We start from the raw sequence: 26,200 nt of genomic DNA on the forward strand, positions 1-26,200 counted from the left end.
ATAAAATCAACCTCGATGACAAAAACCTTTACTCAATATGCTTTACATGTAAAAGCACTGTTAACTGTGTTGCTATATTTATATATTTGTATACATTTGCATATATATATATATATATATATGAGATAATACACAAATAGAAGTTACCAAACAAATCTAAGCCATTCACCCTTGGCACTAGGAATTTGGGTGCAATTAACAATAATAGCAATAACTCAGCTTCTTTCCATTATTCAGTTTGATGATCACAATAGCAGAAGTGTAGATTTTATTCAAATAATACCTGTAAATCTAGTTTTAGTAATCCTAAACTCTTCTAAATTCACAATACTTAATCTTATTCTTAAATGTTTCCAGTTAAAGGATTCTGCCAGGTACCTAAAGAGCTTAAAGTCTAACAATACACCTAATGTTGAGATAGATAATCCAATGATTGCATTGCTTATCTGGGACACACTCTTTTTTTTTTTTTTTTTTTTTTTTTTTGCGGTACGCGTTCCTCTCACTGTTGTGGCCTCTCCCATTACGGAGCACAGGCTCCGGACGCGCAGGCTCAGCGGCCACGGCTCACGGGCCCAGCCGCTCCGCGGCACGTGGGATCCTCCCGGACCGGGGCACGAACCCGCGTCCCCTGCATCGGCAGGCGGACCCTCAACCACTGCGCCACCACGGAAGCCCTGGGACACACTCTTTTGATGGCATAGGAATCAAGCTTTAACTCCTTCCACTCCAGCAGAACCAGCCTTTTAAATGTATAAGACGTTTGCCTTTTGACTCTGAGAAAGGTAGTACCTTGATTGTTTCCCTGTGTTGACTCTGAGATGCTGACCCCAAGCTGGCTGCCGTAGGAATTGATGCCCATCATGCCACTGTGAGCCGGAGAGCTGGAGAGAGCTGGGATCTGGCTGGGATTCCTGGGGACACTGTACAGGGCTTCAGCGATGTCTGCGGCACGCTTCAAAATGATGTCCTACAAAGTGGCAGGTTGAGGTGAGTGTTTTTATCGAGCAATAAGAGACCCAAGAGAGTGCACAATGCGACCACCTCACCTGGTTATTGTGTGGCGTCCCGTAGAGCGCCTCCACCAGATCTGCAGCTCTTTTCAACAGCATTTCCTAGAAAAAGAAAAGAAAGCGTGGGACATAAGCAAAGGTAAAACCCAAAATGGCCAACACAAAGGAAAATTACACATAAAAATTGAAAGTCCAGGCACCCCCCTAACGTGTAAGTAACTCGCCAAGAGGTCCTATATTTGGTTTGACAGGTAGAATAGAATCACACGCATGAGCCCCCCTATAAATGCGTATCTACGTGAAATACTTCTCAATAAAAGGGCTCCATAAATAGCTTGGCTACCTCAACAAAACACAACCACATTAAGGGTAAAGTTGGCTAAAATTAATAACGTCATGGGGGTTCCATTAAAAACTACTTACAGACCATTCCATTAAAAAAATCTGGTATTCTAATTAACCAAACAGTCTCAAAATGATTGATTGACCTGAGTTTAGCTGCTTGCCAAGGAGTTGTCCAGAGTACTGAAATTATCTTGGCAATGTCTTCTGCAAAATTTTACTCTAATAAAGATGAATTCTTTCAGTAATATGTCCCCCTGTTCACTTTAACCAGAGAGAATTAGTAACCAGTAATCCCTTTCCTCTCATTTTGTCTTTTCCACCTTCTGTCTTTAATGGCCTTTTAAATTGCTATTAACCTACTTTCCAGATATCATCTAATTTAATGGTGGGGCTGGGGATTTTTTCCAAGAGGAAAATAAAGGTGTGATGCAGAAGCAACTGCGGTACTTGAATTTCACTCACACTACAGAAAAGAGAACATGGCATTTTATAATGTATATGCTTAAAATGTAAATAAAAATGTTAAAATTTCATAATTTCTCATTAATACCTAATAAATTGATGTATTTTTAAATAAAGAAAGTTAAAATAATGGGCCAGATTCACTATATAATTTTTGTGAGCAAGTTCATTTGAAACGGATACATTTCATAGAAATTATATATGGATGTGTTTTCACTTCCTTAAATATCTGTGCACGTACTAGGGCTTCAGTGAATACTTGATTGTGGATTACTATGTCCCTGTAATTACGGGTAAACAAAATTACGTTTAAATACAAAGGAATGGGAACTTATACTTTTAAGCAATTATACAGTTATTTTCATAAAGTTGGCAATGTTTTATAAGCTGAATAATTGTAGTGTGTTTGTTTTATAGGCCCAAATTTTCAGATTTCATATTTCCTCAGAGATTGATCATAACATATTTCACAGTTAGTAGATATTTTATGTGCATCTTGTATCTCCAGCTTAGCCAAATTTCAATGCCTAACTTAATTTTAAAGAGACTTAAGTCGCTAGATTTATCTAAGTTTGCTGAAATTCTCCAAGAAGGTTTTCACATGTCATTTTCCAAAGCATCTTACCTTAGCTAATCTCTCAGGATCTCCAGGATGCCTTGGGATGACTTTCTGCAGTCTCTGAAAGCCATAGTCTATGGTGGGTTCATTTAATGCTGAAAAACAAAAGTCTTCTTTTTGAGTATATAAACTGGCCATAAAGCAAAGCTTCTAATTAAGTCTGCCATGGGTAATAGAAAGGTCTCCAACGTTCAGGATTATTATAATTATTTTATCATTTCTGCCTTAAGTACACACACTTATCATTCTCTGCTCACTCTCAAATAATCAGAAACATTACACAGTCAACCATATCCCATCCCAGCTTCTTAGGAAGACGATAAAGTACCTTTACATGCTTTTCCCATCTTCCCTCTTTGCCTTCTTCCCCAGTATGCCTTCATCATCTAGTAGTTCTTCTCCTAAACATCACTTTTTCTTAATTATGCTCTTAAATATTTACGTTCATACATATATAAACCTTCTGTGAGTTTATCCTCATAAAACCCTCTATGCATAATAGACTTGCAGAATTTTCAATTATGTTTTGTTACACATACGTTCACTTCATGTCAGGCTTCACCAGATACTGCCAAGTTCCACAGGAGCAGAATTCACGCTTACTTTGTTTTGCCACTGTGTTCTCATTGTTGGAGACAGAGCCTGGCACATAACAGGCACTTAGTGTCAGCAATTGTAAACTGAATGAGTAAGGGAATGAATGAATGATCTATTTTGGCATTTCTACTGTGCTAAAGAGTTCGGGGGGTTGATTCCTTTATCCTTTGTCTGTCTTTCCTCCTTTACTTTTAAAAAATTTGTTGCTTATATTTTATGGTTTTAAAATTAATGCACGATCAAAGTAAAGAAAAAAGATATAAAGGGTAAAATAATCATCACCTGCACTCCCATTAGGCAGCAGTAAACACAGGAGGGTGTACTTCCTTTTTAATCTTACTTTTTGCATATATGTTTTATAAATATTTGTTTCTTTTATTTGAACTCTCAAAGCAACACCTTTTATTTAAAGAAATTATTGAACTTTTTAAATATAGAAGCAAAAATAAAATCATCCATAATCTCACAATTTTAGAGATGATGTGGGTTGACATTTTTGCTTATACCCTCCAAGATTTTTTTTTTTTTTTTTTTGCGGTACACGGGCCTCTCACTGTTGTGGCCTTTCCCGTTGCGGAGCACAGGCTCCGGACTTGCAGGCTCAGCGGCCATGGCTCACGGGGCCAGCTGCTCCGCGGCATGTGGGATCTTCCCGGCCCGGGGCACGAACCCGTGTCCCCTGCATCGGCAGGCGGACTCTCAACCACTGCGCCACCAGGGAAGCCCACCCTCCAAGATTTAAACACACACACATACTTAAAATTATTCAGAGCATACTATTCATACCATTACATAACCTACTTTTTATCCATTTAAAAATATATCAAATTTTCCCCCAGGTTATTAAATATTCTTTTATAACATTATTTAAAATTCCTGCATATTTTTCCATGACATGGTCTGTAATTTATTTAAATGGCTTCCTAATGTTTGGCATTTAACGTGGTCCTAATTTCTCATTATTATAAAAATCAGAGCAAAAATTATCCTTTGTGCATAACTTTAATTCTTTCAACTGGAAAATTCTAAGAATGACCAGAGCAAAAATTATGATTTATATTTAAGGCCTTTCATACATACTGTCAGGCCACTCCCCAGAAGAACATATAAATTTATACTCTCTCCAGCAAGGCATGTGGTCCTTTTAACTTACATTTCTTTATTCATCAGAGAGGCTGACGTTTTTTTCTTACACTTGCTGATCATTTTAATTTTTTCTTTTATGAACAGCTTATAATACTTTCTGCACTCTTTTCTATTGAGAATTAGGCCTTTTTTTTTACTTGTAAAAATACTTTACATATTAATACTTTTAACACTCTGTCACCATGTTACAACATTATGTCCAAATTTGTCCTTAGGTATTACAGGTAGAAAGACCATCCCAACTCCAAGATCTGGCAATTCTCTCTCTCTCTCTCTCTCTCTCTCTCTCTCTCTCTCTCTCTCTCTCTCTCTCTCTCTCACTCACACACACACACACACACACACACACACACGGGGTGGGGGGGTGTTGCATATACATGCATATACATAAACGAATTCTTTAGGTCCACCAGTAAAATGTGTACTGTTCATCGTACAGGTAATAAGATTTTTGGTTTTCATTTTTTGCTATGTATTTCACTTTTTGTTGATTTGATTGTGAATATGATTACTCCCTCATCATATTTTCTAAGAGTTTTACTAGCACCTAGAAACACTTTGGTTGATATGTGTCTGCACAGGCAGTGTGTGTGAGGGTAGTGTGTGGTAGTATATACTATAGTCATTAAGAGAATCAGCTTTAGAGTCAAGTAGATCTTGGGTTTAAATTCCAGCTCCGCCATTAACTTCTGTGAGCTTCTGTTTAAAATCCATCTCATGGGTTTGCTGTCAAAATTAAATGAAACATTGTATAGCATGCCCCCAGCACAGTTCTTTGCAGGTAAAAGATCTTAACCAATAGTAGTTGTCTCTTATTTTGTAACCAAACCCCTGACAGATGTACTTATTTTTTCTGTTCATTCTTAGGCTTGTACATTCAGAGCATCTATATGTGATGATCATTTTGTCTCCTTTTGATAAGTATATTAATTCCGTTTAGTTCTCTGAATCCCATTCTTGTATTGGCTAAAACTTCCCAAAAAGTGTCTGAAAAGAGGATGACAGTGGATATTCTTGCTTTTTTTCCTTTAAAGTGGGAAGGACACTAACACTTCAGCACCAAATGTGATGTTGGCTATTTGAGATAGATATTAGTTATCATGTTTTGATAAGGGCTTTTATCAGGACTTCTTAGAATTTTAGGAAATTACAGTCATATGAATTTTCTCCCTGGACCAATTTAAATTGTATTTTAGAGTAGATTTCTCAATATTTCACAATTAATCCTTGACTCATGGATGTGGTATATAATTTGCTTAGTATACTTCTGAATACAATTTGTTAATGTTTTCTTATGATTGCTGGTGGGAGGATGAAATCAATTACATTACTGAGAATAGTGCCTGGCACATTTTAAGCCCTCAGCAAGCGTCTGTTACTATTATTGTTGCCGGGCATTTGTGTGCCCATGTTAATAACTGGGACAGCGTGCATGGTGTTGTCGGCTTCTGAATTTTTATTGTATACCAGCTTTGAAAAAATAAATTGAGAAGCTTTCTATATTGTATCCTATGCACTATAAAACTTATATTGCATGGATATTATCTCTTGACTCAAAGTTTGAAAGAACCCCTGTGAAATTGCTCTTGTCAAAGTCACCAATAACATCTTAGCCAAACCAAGAGGAAATTTTCCATTCTTATCTTAAACTCAAGTTAGCATCTGACCCTGGAAAAACTCTCCTGCTGGAAATACTTCCACTCATTGGCTTTCCTGAATGCACACTGGCCTGTTTCACCCCCGCCGCTCCACTCAGGCAACCTCAACCTACGTTGAGGACTGCTCTTCCTCTGTCTGATGCTTCTTGTTGCCAAGGCAGTCTTCTGCTTGCCTATACATTCTTCCTCAGCAACCTCATTAGTGCCCCCAGGATTCCCATGTCAGGCTACATGCTATGACAACTCTTTATTTCCAGTTCAGATAGCCTGCCCAAGATTCAGCCTTATTTATCCAAGTATTGGCTGGAAATGTCCACCTGGATGACCCATAGATTCCTGCCATTCAAGATACCCCAACCTCATGCTACTCACACTGAAAAGCCATGAGCCATCAAGAAATCATGCATTTCATTAAGATTTTAACTGTTTTAGCATAGAATCTAATATAGTATTTGTTTAAAATTTCTACTCTCCTAGTTTTGACGCTCCACACAGTCCCTCACCCCGCACCAACTTTGTTACAACATTCTGAAGAGTCCTGTTTCTAATTTTGGCTTCCTTTAGTTCCAAAGAGAATATCCTAAAGTTTCTAGGTGATTGAGTATTAAACTCTTAATTATTTATTCTAATTAATTGCACTGGATTCAAAAAGGTGGCCTGCAGAATACCTGCCTTTTGAAATTTATTAAGTTTTTTGTGAATTCGTATTAGTCTTGTCTGTGTTCCCCGGGAAATGCTTTCAATGTATTATTTAATCTATCTTTTTTTTTTTTTTTTTTTTTGCGGTACGCGGGCCTCTCACTGTTGTGGCCTCTCCCGTTGCGGAGCACAGGCTCCGGGCGCGCAGGCTCAGCGGCCATGGCTCACGGGCCCAGCCGCTCCATGGCCTGTGGGATCTTCCCGGACCGGGGCACGAACCCGTGTCCCCTGCATCGGCAGGCGGACTCTCAACCACTGCGCCACCAGGGAAGCCCTAATCTATCTTTTTGAACATATTATTTAGCATCTTTTATACATAATTGCTACTATAAATTTATCCTTCCCCATGTTCCTGGTATGTCTAATAGGTTTTTAATGTATATGTTTTTCTCCAGTGATTAGGAAGATGCACATCCTATTTTAATTTAAAATAGTCCCTCTGGCTTTCTATAAAAGTATTTTATTTTTCCTAATTGTTTGAGTCTATGGAGCCCGTCCACATATAAAAAAAAACTGTTGCTTACCCTTAATTTCCCCACCTCATTCTCTTTTTGTTGATGGTTCATCCTGTTTAGCTAATATTCCTATTATTAGAGTTTCTATGATCTGTCCCTTTAAGACATTAATTTTCATGTTTATGTTAAGCTTTGTCATCGTATTAACAATAATTCAGATACTATATGTTTCACCGCTTTTTCTGCTGACCAGTGGGCCTGTGGTACCCTAACTTTTCCTTTCTTGCATTCCTCACTGATCAGTTCTCCAGCAGTCAGCTTACCTCAGTAGGAATAAGGACTGAATTCTGCCGGGGCCCCTGAAACAAGAGAACGTCTTTCTGTTTTCCCCACATATTAATGACAACGTCTCGGGACATGGAATTGTTGAGCGGACTCCTTCTACTCAAGATCTAGTTTCTGCTGTGTCGCTTGTTCTCACTCTGGGGGAGGATCTGGGAGGTTCTGTCAGGGTTTCCCCCATTATTTCCTGGCCCAGCTCTTCTTTTCCCACGAGCGGAATGTCACACATCCTCCAACACAACCCCATCTGCACACATCAGCACAATGGCACAAAATTTCTGGCATATTGATGAGACCAGCCTAGCTTCACGCACGAATACCAGATTTCCCTTATTTTTATGTTTTCTTGAAAATATTCTCCAATATATCCTGGGGATGGGGGCCGATTAAACACTTGTACTCAGATTACCATCTTACCCAGAAACACATGTAAGAATAGCTGTGTGTATAATTGGAATCATTCCGTAAACTGGTGTGTTTTTTTTCCTCCACTTAGCACTATAATGTCAGCACTTTCTGAAGACTTTTTCTTTAATCGTAGGATTTTTAGTGGCTATAATACTCGAAAATGGTTACGATCTCTGTTAGAATGAAGGTTTTACCATGTTACAGGCATTATGCTCATGCCTTTTACATATATTAGCTCATTCAACCCTCATTACAACCCTAAGACATGGATTTTATGCCCATTTTAAATGCACCTCCGGGCGGTAAAGGTGGGATCTGTACCCTGGATTCTATCATTTCAAGGCCTGTGCGCTTCATCTTTTCTGCTGTAGAGCCAGAGGTGTCATTCCAAGCCCCCGCTAGATATGCCAGCAGCCCCCCCCACCCCGGGCCAAAGGCTACCCCTCTGTCCTTCGCTACTGGACTGGAGCTGACCAAGGGCAGGGTGTTGAACGTGGCCATGCTACCCTCTGCTCCCACCCACCCACTCCCTGCACCGCCTTCCACCCCTCCCCAGGCTCCCTCTGCAGCTCCTAGCAAAGGGCAGATCAGACAGTGCAGCCCTGCGCAGAACACTGAGGGGGAGAGAAGCCCCATTTGGTATCAATCAGCGAAGACCAACAGCGTCCCAGCGCTGCGGGGTGAGCAGACTTAGTGAGAAAATGGTCTAAATCCATCATAGCCTCGTCTTTTTTCAAATATGCACCATTTCATTACCTAAGATGCTGATTTTCTTACATGGAGAAAACGGAGATTTTAAATATGGGTATACTCACACTGTGCTGAGCATAAAGTACGGGCATATCCCAGAAGGCAGAGAATCTAGCCACCCTCCCCAAGGTCCCCGCCGTCTCCATGACTGTCCTTGGCCCTTCTCTTCCATCTGCACGGGGAACAGGTTCTCGCTCCCTCTCGCTAGAGCTCTAGCGGTCCACCCTCAGCTGCCACTAACCTCCTGATTCCTGGGTCCTTCCTGCTGCTCACAAAGGAATCTGCTAAAGCTGGGCTCTGATCGGCACACGTAATGCTTTCTCTCTCATAGACTTTATCACACGGTTGTACCCACTGTTATCCCTGTTAGATGAAAACCCCCAGGACACAAGGGTGATGTCTGGTTCGTCTTGTCTGCCCTCCCCTCCTTGCTCCCCACCTAAGTCCGAAATAGCAGACTCTCCTGACCACACTGGGTTAGCAATTCACGTTTTAAACTGAATAAGCAAAACAGACATACTCATCTATTTCTCACGTTGAGTGTTTTCTGGAGGCTCCTGCCAAACTTCACAGGCATAACCTGTGGATGGGTTCTGTGTGCATCCAAGATGAGAAAGACAGGGACACACACCATCATGTATATCTATATGGACAGGGAATAATCACACGGGTGTGCCTGTGAACACACACGCACACACACACACCATGCCACTTAAGTGCAATTGTGAAGTAAGAATCATGAAGTCCATACTGTTTACTCAACACCAAACTGTAAGAGGAAAAATCAGTCAGTCCCTCAAGGGTTCAGCCTTCAAAACATCAGGATTGCATTGGACAACTTTTACTCTGGTTCCAAACTCACGTCGCATCAGACCAGTTGTTCGGCCTCACCTTGAGTCCCAACTTCCCCCCTCCCCCCTCCCTGGGTGTTCTCTGACTTTTCAGGCCTGGTGTGAGCCAAGTGTACCTCAATTAGCTAATGAGGTGCCCGAGACCAGCACCAAGACTGTCTCTAAGGGCCAACCAGATCATTAACTGCCATCATCAGTGTGAATTTACAGCCTCTGCTACCACATGGAGTGCGGGCATGGTGTGAAGTCCTGCCAACCCCTTGGCTGACGGGGACATAGAGAAATGCTGGCAAGGCAAAAACACAGTAAATTAAAAATATGCTTCAATGTATAGGCTCTATTTATCTATGTCTTTCTTTAGTAACATAACATTAAGGTAAAAGGTCATATCCCCACTGAAATATAATTTATATTTACCTTTTATTAAATAATTATGGCATGGCATGAAGTTAAATATTACAGAAGCTAATCAAGGGGGAATTCAATAGAGAAAACTCAGACATGAGAATTTCGCCTTTGCTATACATAGAATGTCTTAATCCTCCACTGGGAGTCATTCGGGTTTGCTTAAGGAGTTTAATAATACACATTTCAACTGCCACAGAATCTAAATCCCATTTGGATCAGCCTTGGAAAAACTTTCATCAATACCTTGAGATTTCATAATATTTCTCCTGAGAGCTTGGATCTTACGTGTCATTTCTTATTTTGATTGCAGGGATAATATATGAGGTTACTTACGTATCTTGGACCCAATGACTAGATATAAACTATAAGCAATGTGTGAAGGGTTCCCTTTATAAGTAAATAGTATTTAACTAAAAATATCTACTGGGAACCACTCATTTTTAAAAAGCTGGCTGTTGCTCAATATTAATTTTCCCAAAGCATTGGTGAGATGGATAAATTCTATATGATCGTTTTTCCTGAAGAGGAGTCCCAGAGAGAAGATAATGCTTACCCCAGCTTATGCCTCTAGTTCTGTTTCCCAGAAATAGAGGGAACACTGGCTAACATGGAAAGGGGACTCCTGGTTAGAGTTCTGGTCAACCCTCAACAAAGACACTGTTGACTTTGCAGGTAGGTGATCATTTCTGCCATTGACCAACAGAAGTACTTATAGCAAAGGTGGCAATGTCAAGGGCCGATTGAGTTCCTTCACAGAAATTTGAGAGGAGACCAAGAAGATGATGGGGTGAGGGAGATCTGGGTGTTCTGTCAGGCTGCCACTCTGGGATGTTGGCCTGGGTTGCAGCTTTCCTCACTAGTAAGTCTTCAGTTGGAGCCTAGGACATTGCAGAGTCTATGGGTGGCCATCAAGAGGCCGACAAAAGTCTAGAAGTCCGAGCCTAGTTGTGGGTCTGCAGCTACGTGCGTTTATCTGCAGCAAAGGATCTTCACTTCTATCACAGAGACCACGGGCCACTAAGGGGTCCAGGCCACAGAACTAGAGGATCTCTCCAGTCCTAAGTGTAAATTCCAACCTTCTCCAAGAATAAAGAAAGCAATGGAAAAAGAATCCTGCTCAAGAACACTAAAATCTATGTAATGTGACTGCCAGATCAGAAGATGGACTTTGATGTGCAGGCCGAGGAGAAAACATGCATGAGGAACACCTCTCCGCACAGCTCTGGTCAAAGACAGTTACTCTCTATTGACAGGACAGGAAGGAGTAAAACAGCCTTGTTTGCCTGGGGAGGAATTTGCATGCACACCGACTAGCTCCTGCCCTCATGCCACCTTTAGGATGTCTCCATTCTGCTCTTCCCTCAGTGTCTATGTCTTCAAAGTGCTTTGATCTTAACGTATTGATTCCTGTGAGGTCTGCCTTCTTTGTGCTATGATTTTGGTTCCTCTCTTTCTCTCCCAATCCTTCCAATTTTCTCATCTATTCATCTACCTTCTGCCATACTCCTCAGGTGTCCAAGATTCAAGGCTATGTTCGATTGGCATTATAATGCTCCCAAGTTAAATAGTTTCATAGCATTTGATGGTGTGGTGGAGATAAAGCTGGCCTTTTCCTGGGATGCCTCAATTCCTAACCCTGACCAATCACACCACCTTCAAGGGCAGGTGGACTTTGGTTTATGTCTCTGCAAAAACAAAAGGTTGGGCTAAATGGCCTCGAAGACCCCTTGTAAGCTCTTGCATTATATGATTCTAGGACTATTACTTATTTGGTGCAGTGAAATTCTTCCTTGAGAAGTGGAGATGGGTGGAGTTGAGGCCATGGGCTGTTGAATTAAGTTGTCTTTAACCTTTGCTACACTGAAATCTCTCCCTACATCCATTTGTTTCAACGTAGCAAAGGTTCAGTGTCACCAATGTAAAAAAAAAAAAAAAAAAGAACAAAGATAATATAGGAACACATTATAAAGAGGTGGTACCTGCCTTTGTGGATACAGGAATGAGAACACGAGGTGAGAAATAGCAGTGCACAAGTGAAAGATTCGACGGAAGCCTTTGATATTTAATTTTAAATGAAATATTAATTTAATATTTAATTACGCTTTGGTTTCAAGAAAAACTGCAGCAGCAAGACAGATTGTTTGAAGAAGGGAGTAATAAACATGGTTAAGGAGACAACTGTAAAAATTACAGATAAATTTCAAGGGTAACTCTAAATGCCACCACGGAGCAGTTAGGAATATGCTCTGCTCTCTGTAATGTGCATTTAGAATATTACAGCTGAGACCTCCAGGCCATTAAGAGGCTGTGATGTCTCTAGTGAAACAACAGCCCCCTATTCTGGGGTCTCCAACGGAGACATCCTTCCTCAGACTCAGCCGAATGATGGATCCAAATTTTACAGGCAGTGGGAGTTTTAACTTCAGTAAAGCTACAGGCTACCAGGAGGGCTCTCCATGCAACCTGTTTCTAGTGCAAACCGGGAACAACTGGTACTTGGGCCCCTTTATGATATCCGAATTGGGTATGTTTAACTAAAAATCAGATTCATTTCTTAAATGAGATTTTTTTTTTCAGGATAATGCTATAAGAAAAAAAAAGAAGAAATGTGAACTGGGTGAGCTATTAACAGTTGCCATCCAGCGTGCACATCTGTGCAGTGTGGCTCAGTGGAAGCGGGACCCCATGCCCTGTGCCCAGCCTCGGGGAGGAGGCTGTGCAGGGCATGATGTGGGAGGCAGGGCTGTGGAAACATCTAGGCCTCCCATTTCTCCTCCCAAGTGCTGCCTGGTTTTGGCCATTTTCTTGTTGATTAATGCTTTCGCCCAAATAATGAACAGGGAAATCAAATGCAATTGTTTGTGCTAAAGGACTTGAGGACACAGGGAGGGGGAAGGGTAAGCTGGGACGAAGTGAGTGAGTGGCATGGACATATATATACACTACCAAATGTAAAATAGATAGCTAGTGGGAAGCAGCCGCATAGCACAGGGAGATCAGCTCGGTGCTTTGTGACCACCTAGAGGGGTGGGATAGGGAGGGTGGGAGGGAGATGCAAGAGGGAAGAGATATGGGGATATATGTATATGTACAACTGATTCACTTTGTTATACATCAGAAACTAACACACCGTTGAAAAGCAATTATACTCCAATAAAGATGTTAAAAAAAAAAAAGTAAAACATAAGAATTGTTCTGGGAAGGAGGTGAGTTGACGTGGATCTTTTGGCTTCTACTTGTTTCTACATAGCCAGGGTGTTTTGTCAGCTTCTAAGTTCAGTGCACACCTTGGGAAGCAGCTCCTGAGCCTGCACCTGGGCCGGCTGGGCCCTGTCGGCCTCTCCTTTGAAAACCTGTTTCCCCTTCAACCCACTTGCAAACAGCACCCACGCTCTCGGGCTGCCTTGGCCTTCTCTGTCACCTAAAAACCCTGATTTCTAATCTCGACCCAGATATGAAAGGTGTGATATAGTGGGTCTTTCAAGAAGAAGCCACCTTTTACAGAAGAGAAGGCATGCAAAACAAAGTCCACCCTTGATCAAACAGCAGTGAGGAAGGAATACCAAGAACTCATCCCAGGAACTCTGTATCCCACAGCCAAACACTTAGAATAGTAAATTTTGCTCATATTTGTATATTCCTATACAAAATACATTTGCATATCTATGTAATTTCATCCTCCCAGTAAGATAGGTATCTTCCTATTTTTTAGGTTAGAAAACTAAGGTGAAGAATAGGTGATTTGCTGGAAAGTTCAGACTCAAATTCAGGCCTCTAAACTCTGCATCACTGACTGTCTTCCATTCCAATGCTAAGTTTTCTCAAGTTTAATAACAAAGTGGAGTTCATACTTTTTTGCCTTCTGCAATTTCAGTTATTCATGAAGAGGATAATTTCTGACTTCTAGGGAATTCAAAGCACTTCATGGGCTCTAAGCCTACATATCACACTGAAATAGAAATAGCCATTTAGCAATCTGGAACACCAGGGCACGGGTAAGGCCATCCTCTGAGCCCCCTCCATGCTCACTGGCCAGGCCTGTCTCCCGTGTACTTCCTCAGAGTAACAGCCAGAGAGCCAAGGCCACTGGCACTTGCCAAGTAAAACTCCGGATGAAGCCAAATAATGGCCTTAGCGTAATTTCTTCGAAGAAGCTATACACTATTGGTAAGTAGCACAGTTCAATGGTTAAGAGCACAACTCTGGGATAAGACGGCTATGTTTGGACCTAGCTTGGTGGCCTTAGGCAGCAGGATTCTCATCTATAAAGCTGAGATACGAATGGAACCATTAACGTGGGAAAAGGTGGTGATTATATGAGCTCAAAAGACAGAGCCTGGCCCTACGTGCTCAATAGACGACAGACGTGATCACTGAAGTACTAGCATAATTTTTTTTCTTATAAGTTCTGTCCAAACTTAACCAGCAATCAAATGTGAAACCCAGACTCTGCAAAAGGTCATATAGGAAGATACCGAAAAGCTGTGCACATTTACTCCCATACCCTCAGTGACCTGCCATCCACTCATGCATCATGATTTTTCACTGGTTTCTGTGGATGGTACAGATTTTACAATTGTAGACGGTGGAAATCCTACCCGCAAATGCCTTGTTCCAGACTTTCTCTCCCTGCATCCTCAAGACAGACAAGAAGTACACTGAACAATCAGTAACCATGGTCCCATTGGGTGCCCCTACCAGGATTATATTTCTGCACTGCCAGTTTTTTGTAGAAAAGTCTGCAAGGGGTGTAGGGGATCTCTCCCCCACTAAGCCTCGGCTGGTACCATCTCTAGGTCTCAGACCAGATAGAGGAAATGGGACCTTTCCTGATGAGCTGGATTCTGGTGTGGATCTCTTGACGCTGCAGCAGCAGGCTGCACTTTAGCAAATCGTGGCTGGAGGAAAATATACCTGCAAAGTCACATGTGTGAAGAAAACGTGTTGCTTTTCAGAGCCCTGATGTTGTTTATGTTGTACTTGGCAGCAACAACTGTGGGAAGCTGATTACTGCATCTTGTCTAATTATACCAGGTAAAATTCCATCTAACAGGCTTGGGTTTATTGTGGTGGTGCATCCTTGGATACAGGAACCATCAACAGTTGGACCATGAACCATAAGATGTGTGTGGTGGGGTGGCGGCTGAGGGAGGGGAGGTTTTCTGGAGGCTGCCATCCTACCTCCTGCTTTTTGAGTCTCTTTCTAGAAGATTCCACCTACGAGTAAATACTATTGCGTTCGTGGTGTAAATGACTCAGTCTCAAAAGAACTGCCCCATGTTGTCGAACACTTTACAAGCCAGGAAGTCACTGCAGCAGCCTGATGAGCAGGACTCAGGTTTCCCAAACTCATTTCTTTGTTTAAAACACAGATTCTCAGACCCTCCCAGAAGAGTACAATTCGATATGTCTGGAGCGGGGCCCAGCATGATTCTTATCCTCAGCCAAACTCGGGAAACATCTATGGGTCATAGTATAATTAGCACCAGAGCTTTACAGATGAAGAAAATGAGGCTCAGAGAGGTTAGGTGACTTGACAAAAGGACAAACAAGACGTGGATGACACAGCCCACATCCAAAAGCAGGTCTTGTGGCTGAGTCCGCTGTCCCTCCTCTTAGATCCCATCCCATCCCGGAATCTCACTCCATCCCCACTAAAACCCTCTAGGTTCAGGGTTTCCCTTTCCTCTGGCATCAATGTGATATTTCCCACCTCACCACGGAGCTGAGTGTTGTGTCTCAGCCTTCAGTGGTCTCTGAAGCATCTTCCTGTAGTAGCACTGGCTGGGACTGGAGGAGCTGATTCCCAAGGGACTCACAACGTGTGGCTCTGAGGCCAGGCTGGCTGGAACGCCTCACAGGGAGAAGGCCACCACGATCCTGCAGGCTCCCTGGAGGAGGCCCCAGCCCCATCTTCAGTTACCGGGGCGAAGCCACTGCCTTTCCAGCTGTTGGTCTAAGATTCCCAGTGGGTTGTAAATTAGCTTTACATGTTAGTGGCTGCTAGCTGAGTGGACCAGAAAGGAGACCACCCATCCACTTCCTGTGGTGTCTGGTCCTCTCTCTGGATAACATCAGCCGCTTGCCTCCACCAACCTGAGTCACATTTGGCCCAGGAACCTCAAAGTGGAAGTTTTTAGGGAGAGTGGCCAGGCTCCTGAGCCATCCTGGACCGCGTTTGTATTTCTGTTTTCTTCTCTGACTGCAAAAGCGTACACGCCTGCGTCCCCACTCTCCTCACCCCTAACTGCCTCCCGAGGTCCTTCCTTCTCAAAGGCGAGAAGGATGAAGTTTCACTGCTTCATCTGGAAATACTTTCTTTGTACCTAAAGAATCAAGACTGCCGGTGTGTGCTGTTTCCGTATTTAAATGTGTGATGCTAATTTCTTATAGATTTTCTTCATTTAATTTTGAGTTTAAAATTACTTCATTTTGTTAGAAAATAATAAATATAAGTAAAGAAAATGAAAAAAATTAAATAATAATATCAACATCCAGAAGCCACCATTGTTAACACCTTGGTATGCAGGCTTTCATACCTTGGGTTTTTTAATGCAACTACTCTTTTTCATATATATATATATGTGTATGTATATATATATACACATAATACATATATATATATATACACATACATATATATATATATATATATATACACACATACATACATATACATATATATATAATTGGACCATACTGGACATACAGTTTCTAAGCTTTTTTGAAAAAAAAATCACCAACATCTTTCATGTAACTAAATATCCATCCACAGCATTACTTTTTTTTTTTTTTTTTTTTTTTTTTTTCTTTTTGCAGTATGCGGGCCTCTCACTGTTGTGGCCCCTCCCGCTGCGGAGCACAGGCTCCGGACGCGCAGGCCCAGCGGCCATGGCTCACGGGCCCAGCCGCTCCGCGGCATATGGGATCCTCCCAGACCGGGGCACGAACCCGTATCCCCTGCATCGGCAGGCGGACTCTCAACCACTGCGCCACCAGGGAGGCCCCACAGCATTACTTTTAATATCTAAAATGTGTTTCAGTATAAGGATGTTTTGTTATTTATTTAATGAGTTCCCTAATGGACACTAAGAATGCTTTTAATTTTTCACGATTATGAACAGTGCTCCAATGAACAACCTTCAGGCAAACTTAATTATTTCCCAAGTATACATTCCTAAAAGTAGAATTGTTGGGTTAAAGGGTACACACACTTTTTTAAGGCTAGTACCATTAGGGTACTCTCCTGAAGCCATCTACCTTCCTATAGCAGGATGTTAGAAAGTCCCCACTTTCTTCTAATTTTGCCATCCTAGGCATTTTCATTTGTTTAAAAAAAACTTTGCCAACTTGATAGGGAAAAAAATGTTATCCTGTAGTTGCCTTAATTTGCTTTTATTTGATTATCAATGTGGTTGGGATTTTTAAAAACATGTTTATTGCTTGATTATATTCCTTCCTGAATTAATTCCTGATGCTCCTTGCTAGCTTTTTAAAATTAATCTTTATTGGAGTATAGGTGCTTCACAACGTTGTGTTAGTTTCTGCTGTACAGCAGAGTGAGTCAGCTACATGTATACACAGATCCCCTCTTTTTTGAATTTCCTTCCCATTTAGGTCACCACAGAGCACTGAGAAGTGCTCCCTGTGCTATACAGCAGGTTCTCATTAATTACCTATTTTATACATAGTAGTGTATATATGTCAATCCCAATCTCCCAGTTCATCCCACCCTCCCTCCCCGCCCCCAGTACCTTGCTAGCTTTTATTTGGGGGGGGGGGTTCTGCTTAATTTATAAGATATCTAATGTTCACCTGGTTATCCACAATGTATAACATAATGGCTGACAAAGAGTAGGCATAAAATGAAGTTTGCTGAACAAATGAATGAATCTTTTTATATGTAAGATAATATGTCATATGTAACAAATATGTTCCCAGTTAGTCCTTTTCCTTTTGATTTAATGAGGGAAACTTAGACATGCAAAAATTTTCTTTTTATGTTATCACATATTTATGCTTGGTGGTTTCTGTCTTTGGGATCAAGATTAGCAAGGCTCAATTATAATAATTTTTTAAATGCCTACATTTTTAATTAAAAATATTTAATTCAAATATGTTTCAGTTTATGATATGAAATTAGATATCTAACCTTTTTTTTTTAATGCTTAACTAGTTGGCCCAACACCGTTTGTTACACATTCCATATTTTCCACACTGACTTGAGATGTCTCCTCACCCATACAGATACTTCTGTATTTATACTATTCGTGTGTACAAAAACTGTTTATTTTTAAGTGTTCTCTCCTGTTGCATGACATTTCTATATGTTCCTGCAAAACCCCATATTCTTCTAATTATTGAAACTTAAAATAGGTTTTAAAGTCTGGTAGGGTGAGGCCCTCTCATTTTTCAAAATGCGGGGTCCTACTTTAGCACCTTTACTCTTACAGGTGGACTTTTGTAAAGTTCCCCCTAACATTTTGTTGGTACTTTGATTGGCATTGTGTTAAATTTATTCATTAATCGACATCTTTACAATATTAAATCTTCCCACCTCCCCACCAGCTGGAAGTATTCTGTCCTTCCTCTGAACTCCCTTAGCACTTTATACCTTTTTAAAAGTCACTTTTCTAAGCTCTACCCACCCAATTTCTCAAACCTGAAACCCGAGAGTCGTCCCCTCGCCTTCCTTCCCCAACCTTCACCCCATCCAATCAATCATCAAGTCCCGTCAATGTTACCTCCTAAATTTCATCCACTTCTGCCTGTCCCCACCACTAGCACTCTAGTCCAAGCTGCCATCATTTCTGGCTGGGGCCACCCCACTGGCCCCCAACTGACCTCCCTAGCTTCCAAGCCATTCTCACTGCTGCAGCCAGAATACTCTTTTAAAAGGCAAATCTGATCATGGCACTCCCAGCTTTAACTATTCCAACAGCTCCCCATGGCACTTGGGATAGAGCCAAACAAGCAGCCTCAACCCTCTCTTCCAGCTTGAACCCAACTCTCTTTAACATTCTTTCTTCCTTGTTCATAGTTGCCATCAAATATATCCCATGTTCTTTCCTACCACAGGGCCTTTGCACATACTGTTTCATGTGTTTGAACTGTCCTTAACCTTCCCTATCATTTTAAGATTCCTCTGACATATATCCCCAGCATCCTATACAACTCGTCACATTTGTAATTCCTTGTTCAAGTCAGCCTCCGTGATGTTAACAGTAATAGCAATAATAATATTAATAATATACACCTTTTGAATAATAAGATACAGTTGCTCTCTATTTCAAATGCTTTACATGCAGAGGTGCTCTAGACCTGGTGTGTACCAGCTCATGAGAGCAGGTTGTTAAATTTTCAGGAATGCTGTGAGCTAGCTGATGTCATACTGGTAGCTTGAAATCAGCCATGGCGAGAGTACCTGCACCATGGAAATCAGCAAATGCTCCCCACCAATGCTCCCCCGCCCCTTTTCCCTGGAGAGCTGGCTGTTAAACCTTTACCGGCACACCACTGTTGCCATGCACTGTATTAGTCCTCATCACAGGTCTGGAAGGTAGGTAGCCCATTTTCTAGATGGGGAAACTAAGAGGTTAAGTCACTCCTACAAGATTTAAAACTATGTAGAGGCCAGCCAAGCTGTGCATCCAGCCAGTCTGACCCCAGAGCACGAGCAGTTCACGTTTATTTCACTATATCATAACGTTGAGGAAGGAAGGTTCCCCCTGGTCTGACTGGTCTGCAGCGTCCCCAGCACAGAGCACAGGGCTGAGCAGAATGGGCACTTTCAACTGATATTTGCTTCAGGAATAAGTCAACGATGTCTCAGCACATCAGGAAAACAGAACTATTTGCCGACACTGCATTGCTAAACAGAAGTCACCAGACAGGATGGCCAGAGCCCTGAGTCCTTGTTCTGACTCCACACTGAATTCAATGGGCAAGTCATTTCTCCCTGGGTCTCAGTTTTCTCACCTGCAACAGAGGGAGTTTGACCAGATGCTCTTCGACGTCTCATTATCTCTAAAATTTCTGGATTTACATGTAACATAACATCTATTATTTTTACTGTTATGTGGGCTCCTTTTTTTTAAAATCAGGCTTGTCCCCACCTCTCAGGCTGTCATCTGTTCTCTACCTGAGACACTTGCCCCCAATTCATTGACTGCTGGGTGCTATTCTAGCTAACGCTGGTGAACCAAACAGAAGACACAGCCCTGAGGAGGTCCAGGGACAGAGGAAATGTGAATGGAGAGGACAGGAGGTCAGAAAGATAAGGACGGAGGCAGACAGATTTCCACACCTGCAATACATGTCTCTGCTCAATGCCCCTTCCTCAGAGAGACCCTCCCTCATTCTCTATCCCGTCCTTGTCACTATCTGAAATTATATCATGTATGTTCTTGTTGTCTGTCTCCCCTTCTAGAATGCAAGCTTTATTAAGATGGGGGGCTTTATCTTGCCCACTTCTATATCTCAGAGCCCAGAGTGGTGCCAGCCCATGGTAGGCATGTAATAAATGCTCATTTAAATGACTCAAAAACTATGTCCCTTTGGAGCTAGAATAGTAAATATTTTATTGCAACTGCAATAGAGTCTTCCATAGAGCCACAAAAAAAGGTAACCCAACCAAGATGTGCCTATCGCAGAGAGAAAACCTCAGAGGCAAAATGTTAAATATATACCTAAAAATCACCCTCTTCTACCTACTCCTAACTGATATCTAACCTGACATTTACGCTTAAACAAGAACAGGAGGTTAAGTCCAAATGAGAAAGAATACACTATAATATTATTAGAAATTCATAATATGTCTGGTATAGTTTCTTGATTTCTATATTTCTTTCTTTCCCCTTATCTTCTCTTCAAAATAACAATATTCTAGTTGATCTCCCTGCCCTCAGCTGTTCCCCTGACTAACTCAGTCTTTATATATCAACAGCATTCGTTTTTCCTAAGATAACAGCTTTGAGTTACTCTCCCTCACATAGGAACCTTCAATGTCATCTTAGGTCTTGCCAAATTAAGTCCTAGCTCCCATACGAGGCCTTTTTTTCATTTTTTAAAACAGTGGTAAAATACACATAACAAAATTTACTTTTTTTTTTTTGCGGTACGCGGGCCTCTCACTGTTGCGGCCTTTCCCATTGCGGAGCACAGGCTCCGGACGCGCAGGCTCAGCGGCCATGGCTCACGGGCCCAGCCGCTCCGCGGCATGTGGGATCTTCCCGGACCGGGGCACGAACCCGTGCCCCCTGCATCGGCAGGCGGACTCTCAACCACTGCGCCGCCAGGGAAGCCCCAAAACTTACCTTTTTAACCCACTTCTAAATGTGCAGTTCGGTAGTGTTAAGTACATTCACTTTGCTGTGCAGCCAACCTCCAGAACTTCTGCATCTTGCAAAACTAAAACTCCGTACCCATTAAACAACAATTGCCCCCATCCCCCCAGCTCTGGTAATCACTATGCGACTGTCTCTATAAACATGAACTTTACATCAGTTCTCCAGGCTTTACTTCATGTGACCCTGCTTTACGTCACTTCCGCAGGCTTTTTTTACGTCTATTCCCCCAGGCTTTTCGTCATGTGACCTTGTTTAATGTCACGTGACCCTGTTTTAGGCACCATACGGAACTTTTTTTTTTTGTTTTGCGGTACGCGGGCCTCTCACTGTTGCGGCCCCTCCCATTGCGGAGCGCAGGCTCCGGACGCGGAGGCTCCGGACACGCAGGCTCCGGACGCGCAGGCTCCGGACGCGCAGGCTCAGCGGCCATGGCTCACGGGCCCAGCCGCTCCGCGGCATGTGGGATATTCCCGGACTGGGGCACGAACCGGTGTCCCCTGCATCGGCAGACGGACTCTCAACCACTGTGCCACCAGGGAAGCCCCATACAGAACTTTTGAGCTGGTTTATGGTTCCTTCCCTGCCATGCCTAGCTCATCTCAGCTAAGTTCTGGTATAAGTTCTACCTAAGTGGATCCCCACAGCTGTTGAACCAGCCTTCTCTCCTCCAGATACAAGCACACGTCACCCTTTGCACCTTTGCACGTAAGAGTCCCATAGTTGAAACTCTCTTCCTTTTTCTCTTTACCTATCCAAATCCTCCCCATCCTTAAAAATGGTCTTCAATTTCACCTCCTCCTTGAAACCTCATCCCACTACTCTAGTCCACATTAAGGTCACTCTTCCTGAAACTCGTATTCCATTCACTGGAAATACTAAACATTTTGAACACTCTAATTCTCCTGCTGTTCTGTGCAATATACCATTGCCTCTTCCAATAGTTTCTAAATTTCCAAATAGGGACCATGTCTTCTATGTCATTGTCCCTTTAACCAGATGGAAAGAAGTAGTAGATACAATGTAGGCATTCAACAAATATTGAACCAATTAGATAATTTCTACTTTCATAAAATTTTAAAATCATTTGAATCACTCTGCAGCATCATTAGGCAACTTTCTTGAATCCTTTTCAAGAAAATTTAGTTATAGCCAGCAGCTTTGTTGAATTTTTTAATCTGATTTGCTTGGATAAAAATCTATTCTAGCATGGTTCCAGCTGAATTAAATTCATAAGGATGGACTCCTGAAATGAGGTGCCATGACCGTCTCCCAGACTGCAGAAATTGCTTACATAAAATACAAATTTAGAATCAGGTTCACATGTCCCCGTTCAATGCCTATCACCCAGTCCACACTTCCCACACCGGTAGAAAGACCTAGAAGAGTTAGAATGATTATAAAGTGTAAAGAGTAGGAACTAGAGCAAAGGTGAACCGGGAGCCAGTCTCCCTTGGAATCATTTTCTCACCCACCTGTGTAAATGAACCTCCCTGGAGCTCCTTTGCAGAACTGTTTGGATTTATAAGATAATGTCACTTCTACTACTCCGGGAATGTGCCGAGGAGGAGTCTGCACTCTGATGGCATGAGGAGTTATTAGCTGAGGAATGAACAGGCAGAGAAATAGAATACCTATTATACAAGTTATCATGGAGATACTGAGCACAGGAGCATCTCCTGCTGCTACCCCTCCCCCATCCAGGGCAAACTGGGGCACTCATGACACCCCAGATGCTTTGAATGCCCTGTCCCTGTGTCTCATGTGTTTCTCTCACCCTGGAAGTTCCTTTCAACCCAGCCTGAGTACGCTTCCCTTCCTATCAGCCCAGCTCAAGCCCCTCTCACCTCCTGTGCCCACCCCACCCCCATCCCTGTCATCATTCCCTTCCCTCTTCCTACACTGCCATGACCTCGCAAATTGATTTGGCAATTTCTGTTACAAACTTAGCACTGTTACATATCTTTTTGTAACTTGTTCTGCTGCTTTTCTCATTATCACAGTAGAAAAATTGGAAATTACAGAAAAATAAAGAGAAAACTGTTAACATTGCATAACCCAGAGACAACCGTTATTCATCTTTGGCATGTTTCCAGTACTCTTCTATGGTTGTGTGTTATATAATTAGATTTTACATCCATAGATACTGTTGTCCTGGTTTTTTTTCACTTAGCATTATAGCATGTGTTCCCTTTCCTGTGCCATTAAAAATATTTCAAATAAAATTTTTAAATAAATGATGACACTTCATCATTTAACCATTCTTCTATTATCCAGTATCTAGCCAGTTTCTAATTTTTCACAATTATAAACAGTACTGCAGTGAATATTTATCTTTTTTAAGGGATCCATGCCTGCAGTAAATTGTGGCTTACATGTCTTTTAATCCTGGTGCCCCACTTATAATAGGTACTCAGTAGTGTATGTTCATGCTGCTGGCATTGCAGAATTACTAGTTTCCCCAGATCAAAACAATCTTTGGGGCAAAGAAAATCAGGGAAGCGAGTTGCCTTCGCCTACCTCACTCCATACAAGCATAGTCCCAAACACCACTTGGAGGCCATCAAAGAAGTTGTCCCCAATGATGATGACCATGGCTCCTCCGGTGGTCCAGCCTTCACTCGGGCTAATGGCTTTGATGCATGGAGTAGCTAAGAAGATAGGAAAGAAGAAGTCAGGTTTGCCCTTTGGTGGTTGAAGTTTGGAGTTTGGGGGCTGGCTGCTCTTGAAAGCTCTTGGTCATCTCAGAAGTTCAGGTTGAGCTTTGCTGACTTACCCTCATTCCCTAGTTGGTTGTTGGTTTTCACCAGGTCATTAAAGCCTAATGAGTTGACCAGTATATATGAAAATGGCCAATTGTGCAAAAGGTGCTTTTAAAACTCTGTTGTTTTTCCCCATATTTTTATAAGTTGATCACACTACAAATGTGTAAATCCCTTTTCTCTCCCCACCTCCTCTGTCCCGAGATGTTAAGATCTACAAGGTCTGTTAATGTGCTAGAGAGAGAAGGAGAAAGCAAAATCTATCAGGGTTGAAGGTTTTTTTCAGCTCTATCAAGAGACAATTTCTAATCACTTTCCTAACGTTGTAGGAAGGATTTTCCCTCCTTCTTCCATATGTTCAAGGCCTCTGGACTTTACATCCCAACAGGAACCCAATATGGTTTTCAGGCCATAACTAAAGTCAATCCATCACTCCATTTCCAAAGTTGACAGGGTCAAAGGTGGAGGAGAACTTTGGCAGGACTCCAAAAACATGAACCCCCTTTGAACAGCCAGCCAATCACATCCAATCAGTCAAAAGAAACTGGATGGGTTCCTAGTTCTGAACCCTGGGATTTTCTTCTCCCCTTTCAGTGCCCACTGTGGGAGAATTAACACCACTCCAAATTCTTTACTGATTCAATCATTTTCTTTCAGTTCATTAATTCCTGTTTGAAACGATACAAGACACATTTTAAGGGCCAAGATGGGGTGGGGTCTGGTGGGCAGTATACAGCAAGACATCACACTAAAATAGGAGGCGCACTTAGCCATTCATTCTATATTACAAGAGTTGAGTTGTACACTAATGAGTTGAGGAGTGGGGAGAAAAGAATGTAGATGGGATTTACTTAGGTTTGTCAGTTATCTTCCTCCATATACTTTATTTTCTTGGACAACTTGAAGTTTAACAGTTACCAGTATTTCTAATTACTTTAACGCACTTGGAAAACTACCCAGAGCAGACCATGATTTCTTCTTGTCCAAGCAAACAAAAATCAATTAGTGTCAGTTTCATTCTGCACATTGTTTTGTTTTGCCCACAATCTGTTTAAGGGCACATCTGACACTTATTCATACACGTCTGGCACGGTAATGTTCCTGTTTAACTAAGATGTCATAGGCCTACATTTGCCTGAAATGCCCCTCTAGCAAAAAAAGAAAAAAAAGAAAAACCCACAGAACTGAATGAAAGGGCCAGTGAGGCATGGGGGCCTGAACATTGGCTGGGAGATGTGTGGGGCTTACATGACAGCAGGCAGAAGTCACTGTTTACAGCTGCATTTTTAACTCCACATGGTCTTGTGTACTTTCTCCACTCCTACTCAGAGACATCAATTTGAAATTCAAACAAGGAAATCTGTGAACATCATTTGTCTGCCAGGCTCAGCCTGGACAGCAGAGAGCCCTACCTTCCGATGGGTCCAGCCTTCTTGCTCTCCGCCCGTGCTTTGAGTTGTTATGAACAAACATGTTGTCGGAAACAGCCAGCACGTGTCCATCCACGTTCACCGTTGTTGACAAAACGACCTGCAGATTTCAAGGATAAGAGGTGGGGGGGGGGGTTGAGTTAATTTCTCAGAAAGTCGTAGAAGTTGCAAAATGCTTTTGCCAGACTTCCATGTGGCTAACAAGAGACAGACCAGAACTTTGGGATGAGCCATGCTCCTGGCATCTCAACGGGTTAGCCTTTTCCTGTAACAATAGCAGAGCATCCTAGAAAGAGACGCCACCTTTCGCCCATGTGCTATCACGTATTAGTGCTCCAACTATGCCCAGGTGATGAAGTGTGGAAGCTGGCAATCTGACTGGCTGGTTCTAGGAACCTCATCTCTATCAAAGGACTTGGACGATCATTCCCAGGTGACCCTTCGGGCTGCAGTCAAGGAGCAGATTGTGTGTGGTCAGGAAGCTAAGACGGAAACACCAGCTGGGAGGTCATTTCTCATTTTTCAGGAATGGGTTCCCGAACATCTGATGTGTGCCAAAGTAATGCTGGGGTATGGACATGCTGCCTGATGTCCTGATGTACCTGGTGTCCCCCATGCTGGAGAGCAGCGGCGGAGATGCTCAGACCTTGGGTGAGAAGGTAAGGATTCGGAATTCAGTGTTGAAAATGTAGGACATTTAGCATCTAACCAGACGAAAGGGAAGAGATGGGTGTGGAGTAGTGGAAGGGCATGATTTAAAGTCCAACAAAACGGAACTCAAATCCCATGCCTGCTACTTCCTAACTTAGAACCTTTGAAGAATTATACTTAACCTTTTCGGATGTCCACTTTCCTTATCTGTAAAACATACACAATGATGCCTATCTTGAGGACTGAATGAGATAAAATA

General features: G+C 42.2%; 1 protein-coding gene across 1 annotated transcript in view; it reads right to left on the reverse strand.

Annotated features, from left to right (window-relative positions):
* Positions 1-26,200, reverse strand: part of EBF2 (EBF transcription factor 2) — a gene marked incomplete at both ends in the record, with an annotated part of 192,077 nt that overhangs the window by 15,880 nt on the left and 149,997 nt on the right. The window contains 6 exons of the mRNA XM_081236248.1: positions 793-970; positions 1,050-1,115; positions 2,446-2,534; positions 22,574-22,700; positions 23,619-23,749; positions 25,273-25,390. Of these exons, the coding sequence (XP_081092374.1) occupies positions 793-970; positions 1,050-1,115; positions 2,446-2,534; positions 22,574-22,700; positions 23,619-23,749; positions 25,273-25,390 (709 nt within the window). The remainder of the gene's footprint in view (positions 1-792; positions 971-1,049; positions 1,116-2,445; positions 2,535-22,573; positions 22,701-23,618; positions 23,750-25,272; positions 25,391-26,200) is intronic.

The sequence above is a fragment of the Mesoplodon bidens genome (genome assembly GCF_964165515.1).
Source record: "Mesoplodon bidens genome assembly, chromosome: 6".
Classification (NCBI taxonomy): Eukaryota; Metazoa; Chordata; class Mammalia; order Artiodactyla; family Ziphiidae; genus Mesoplodon; species Mesoplodon bidens.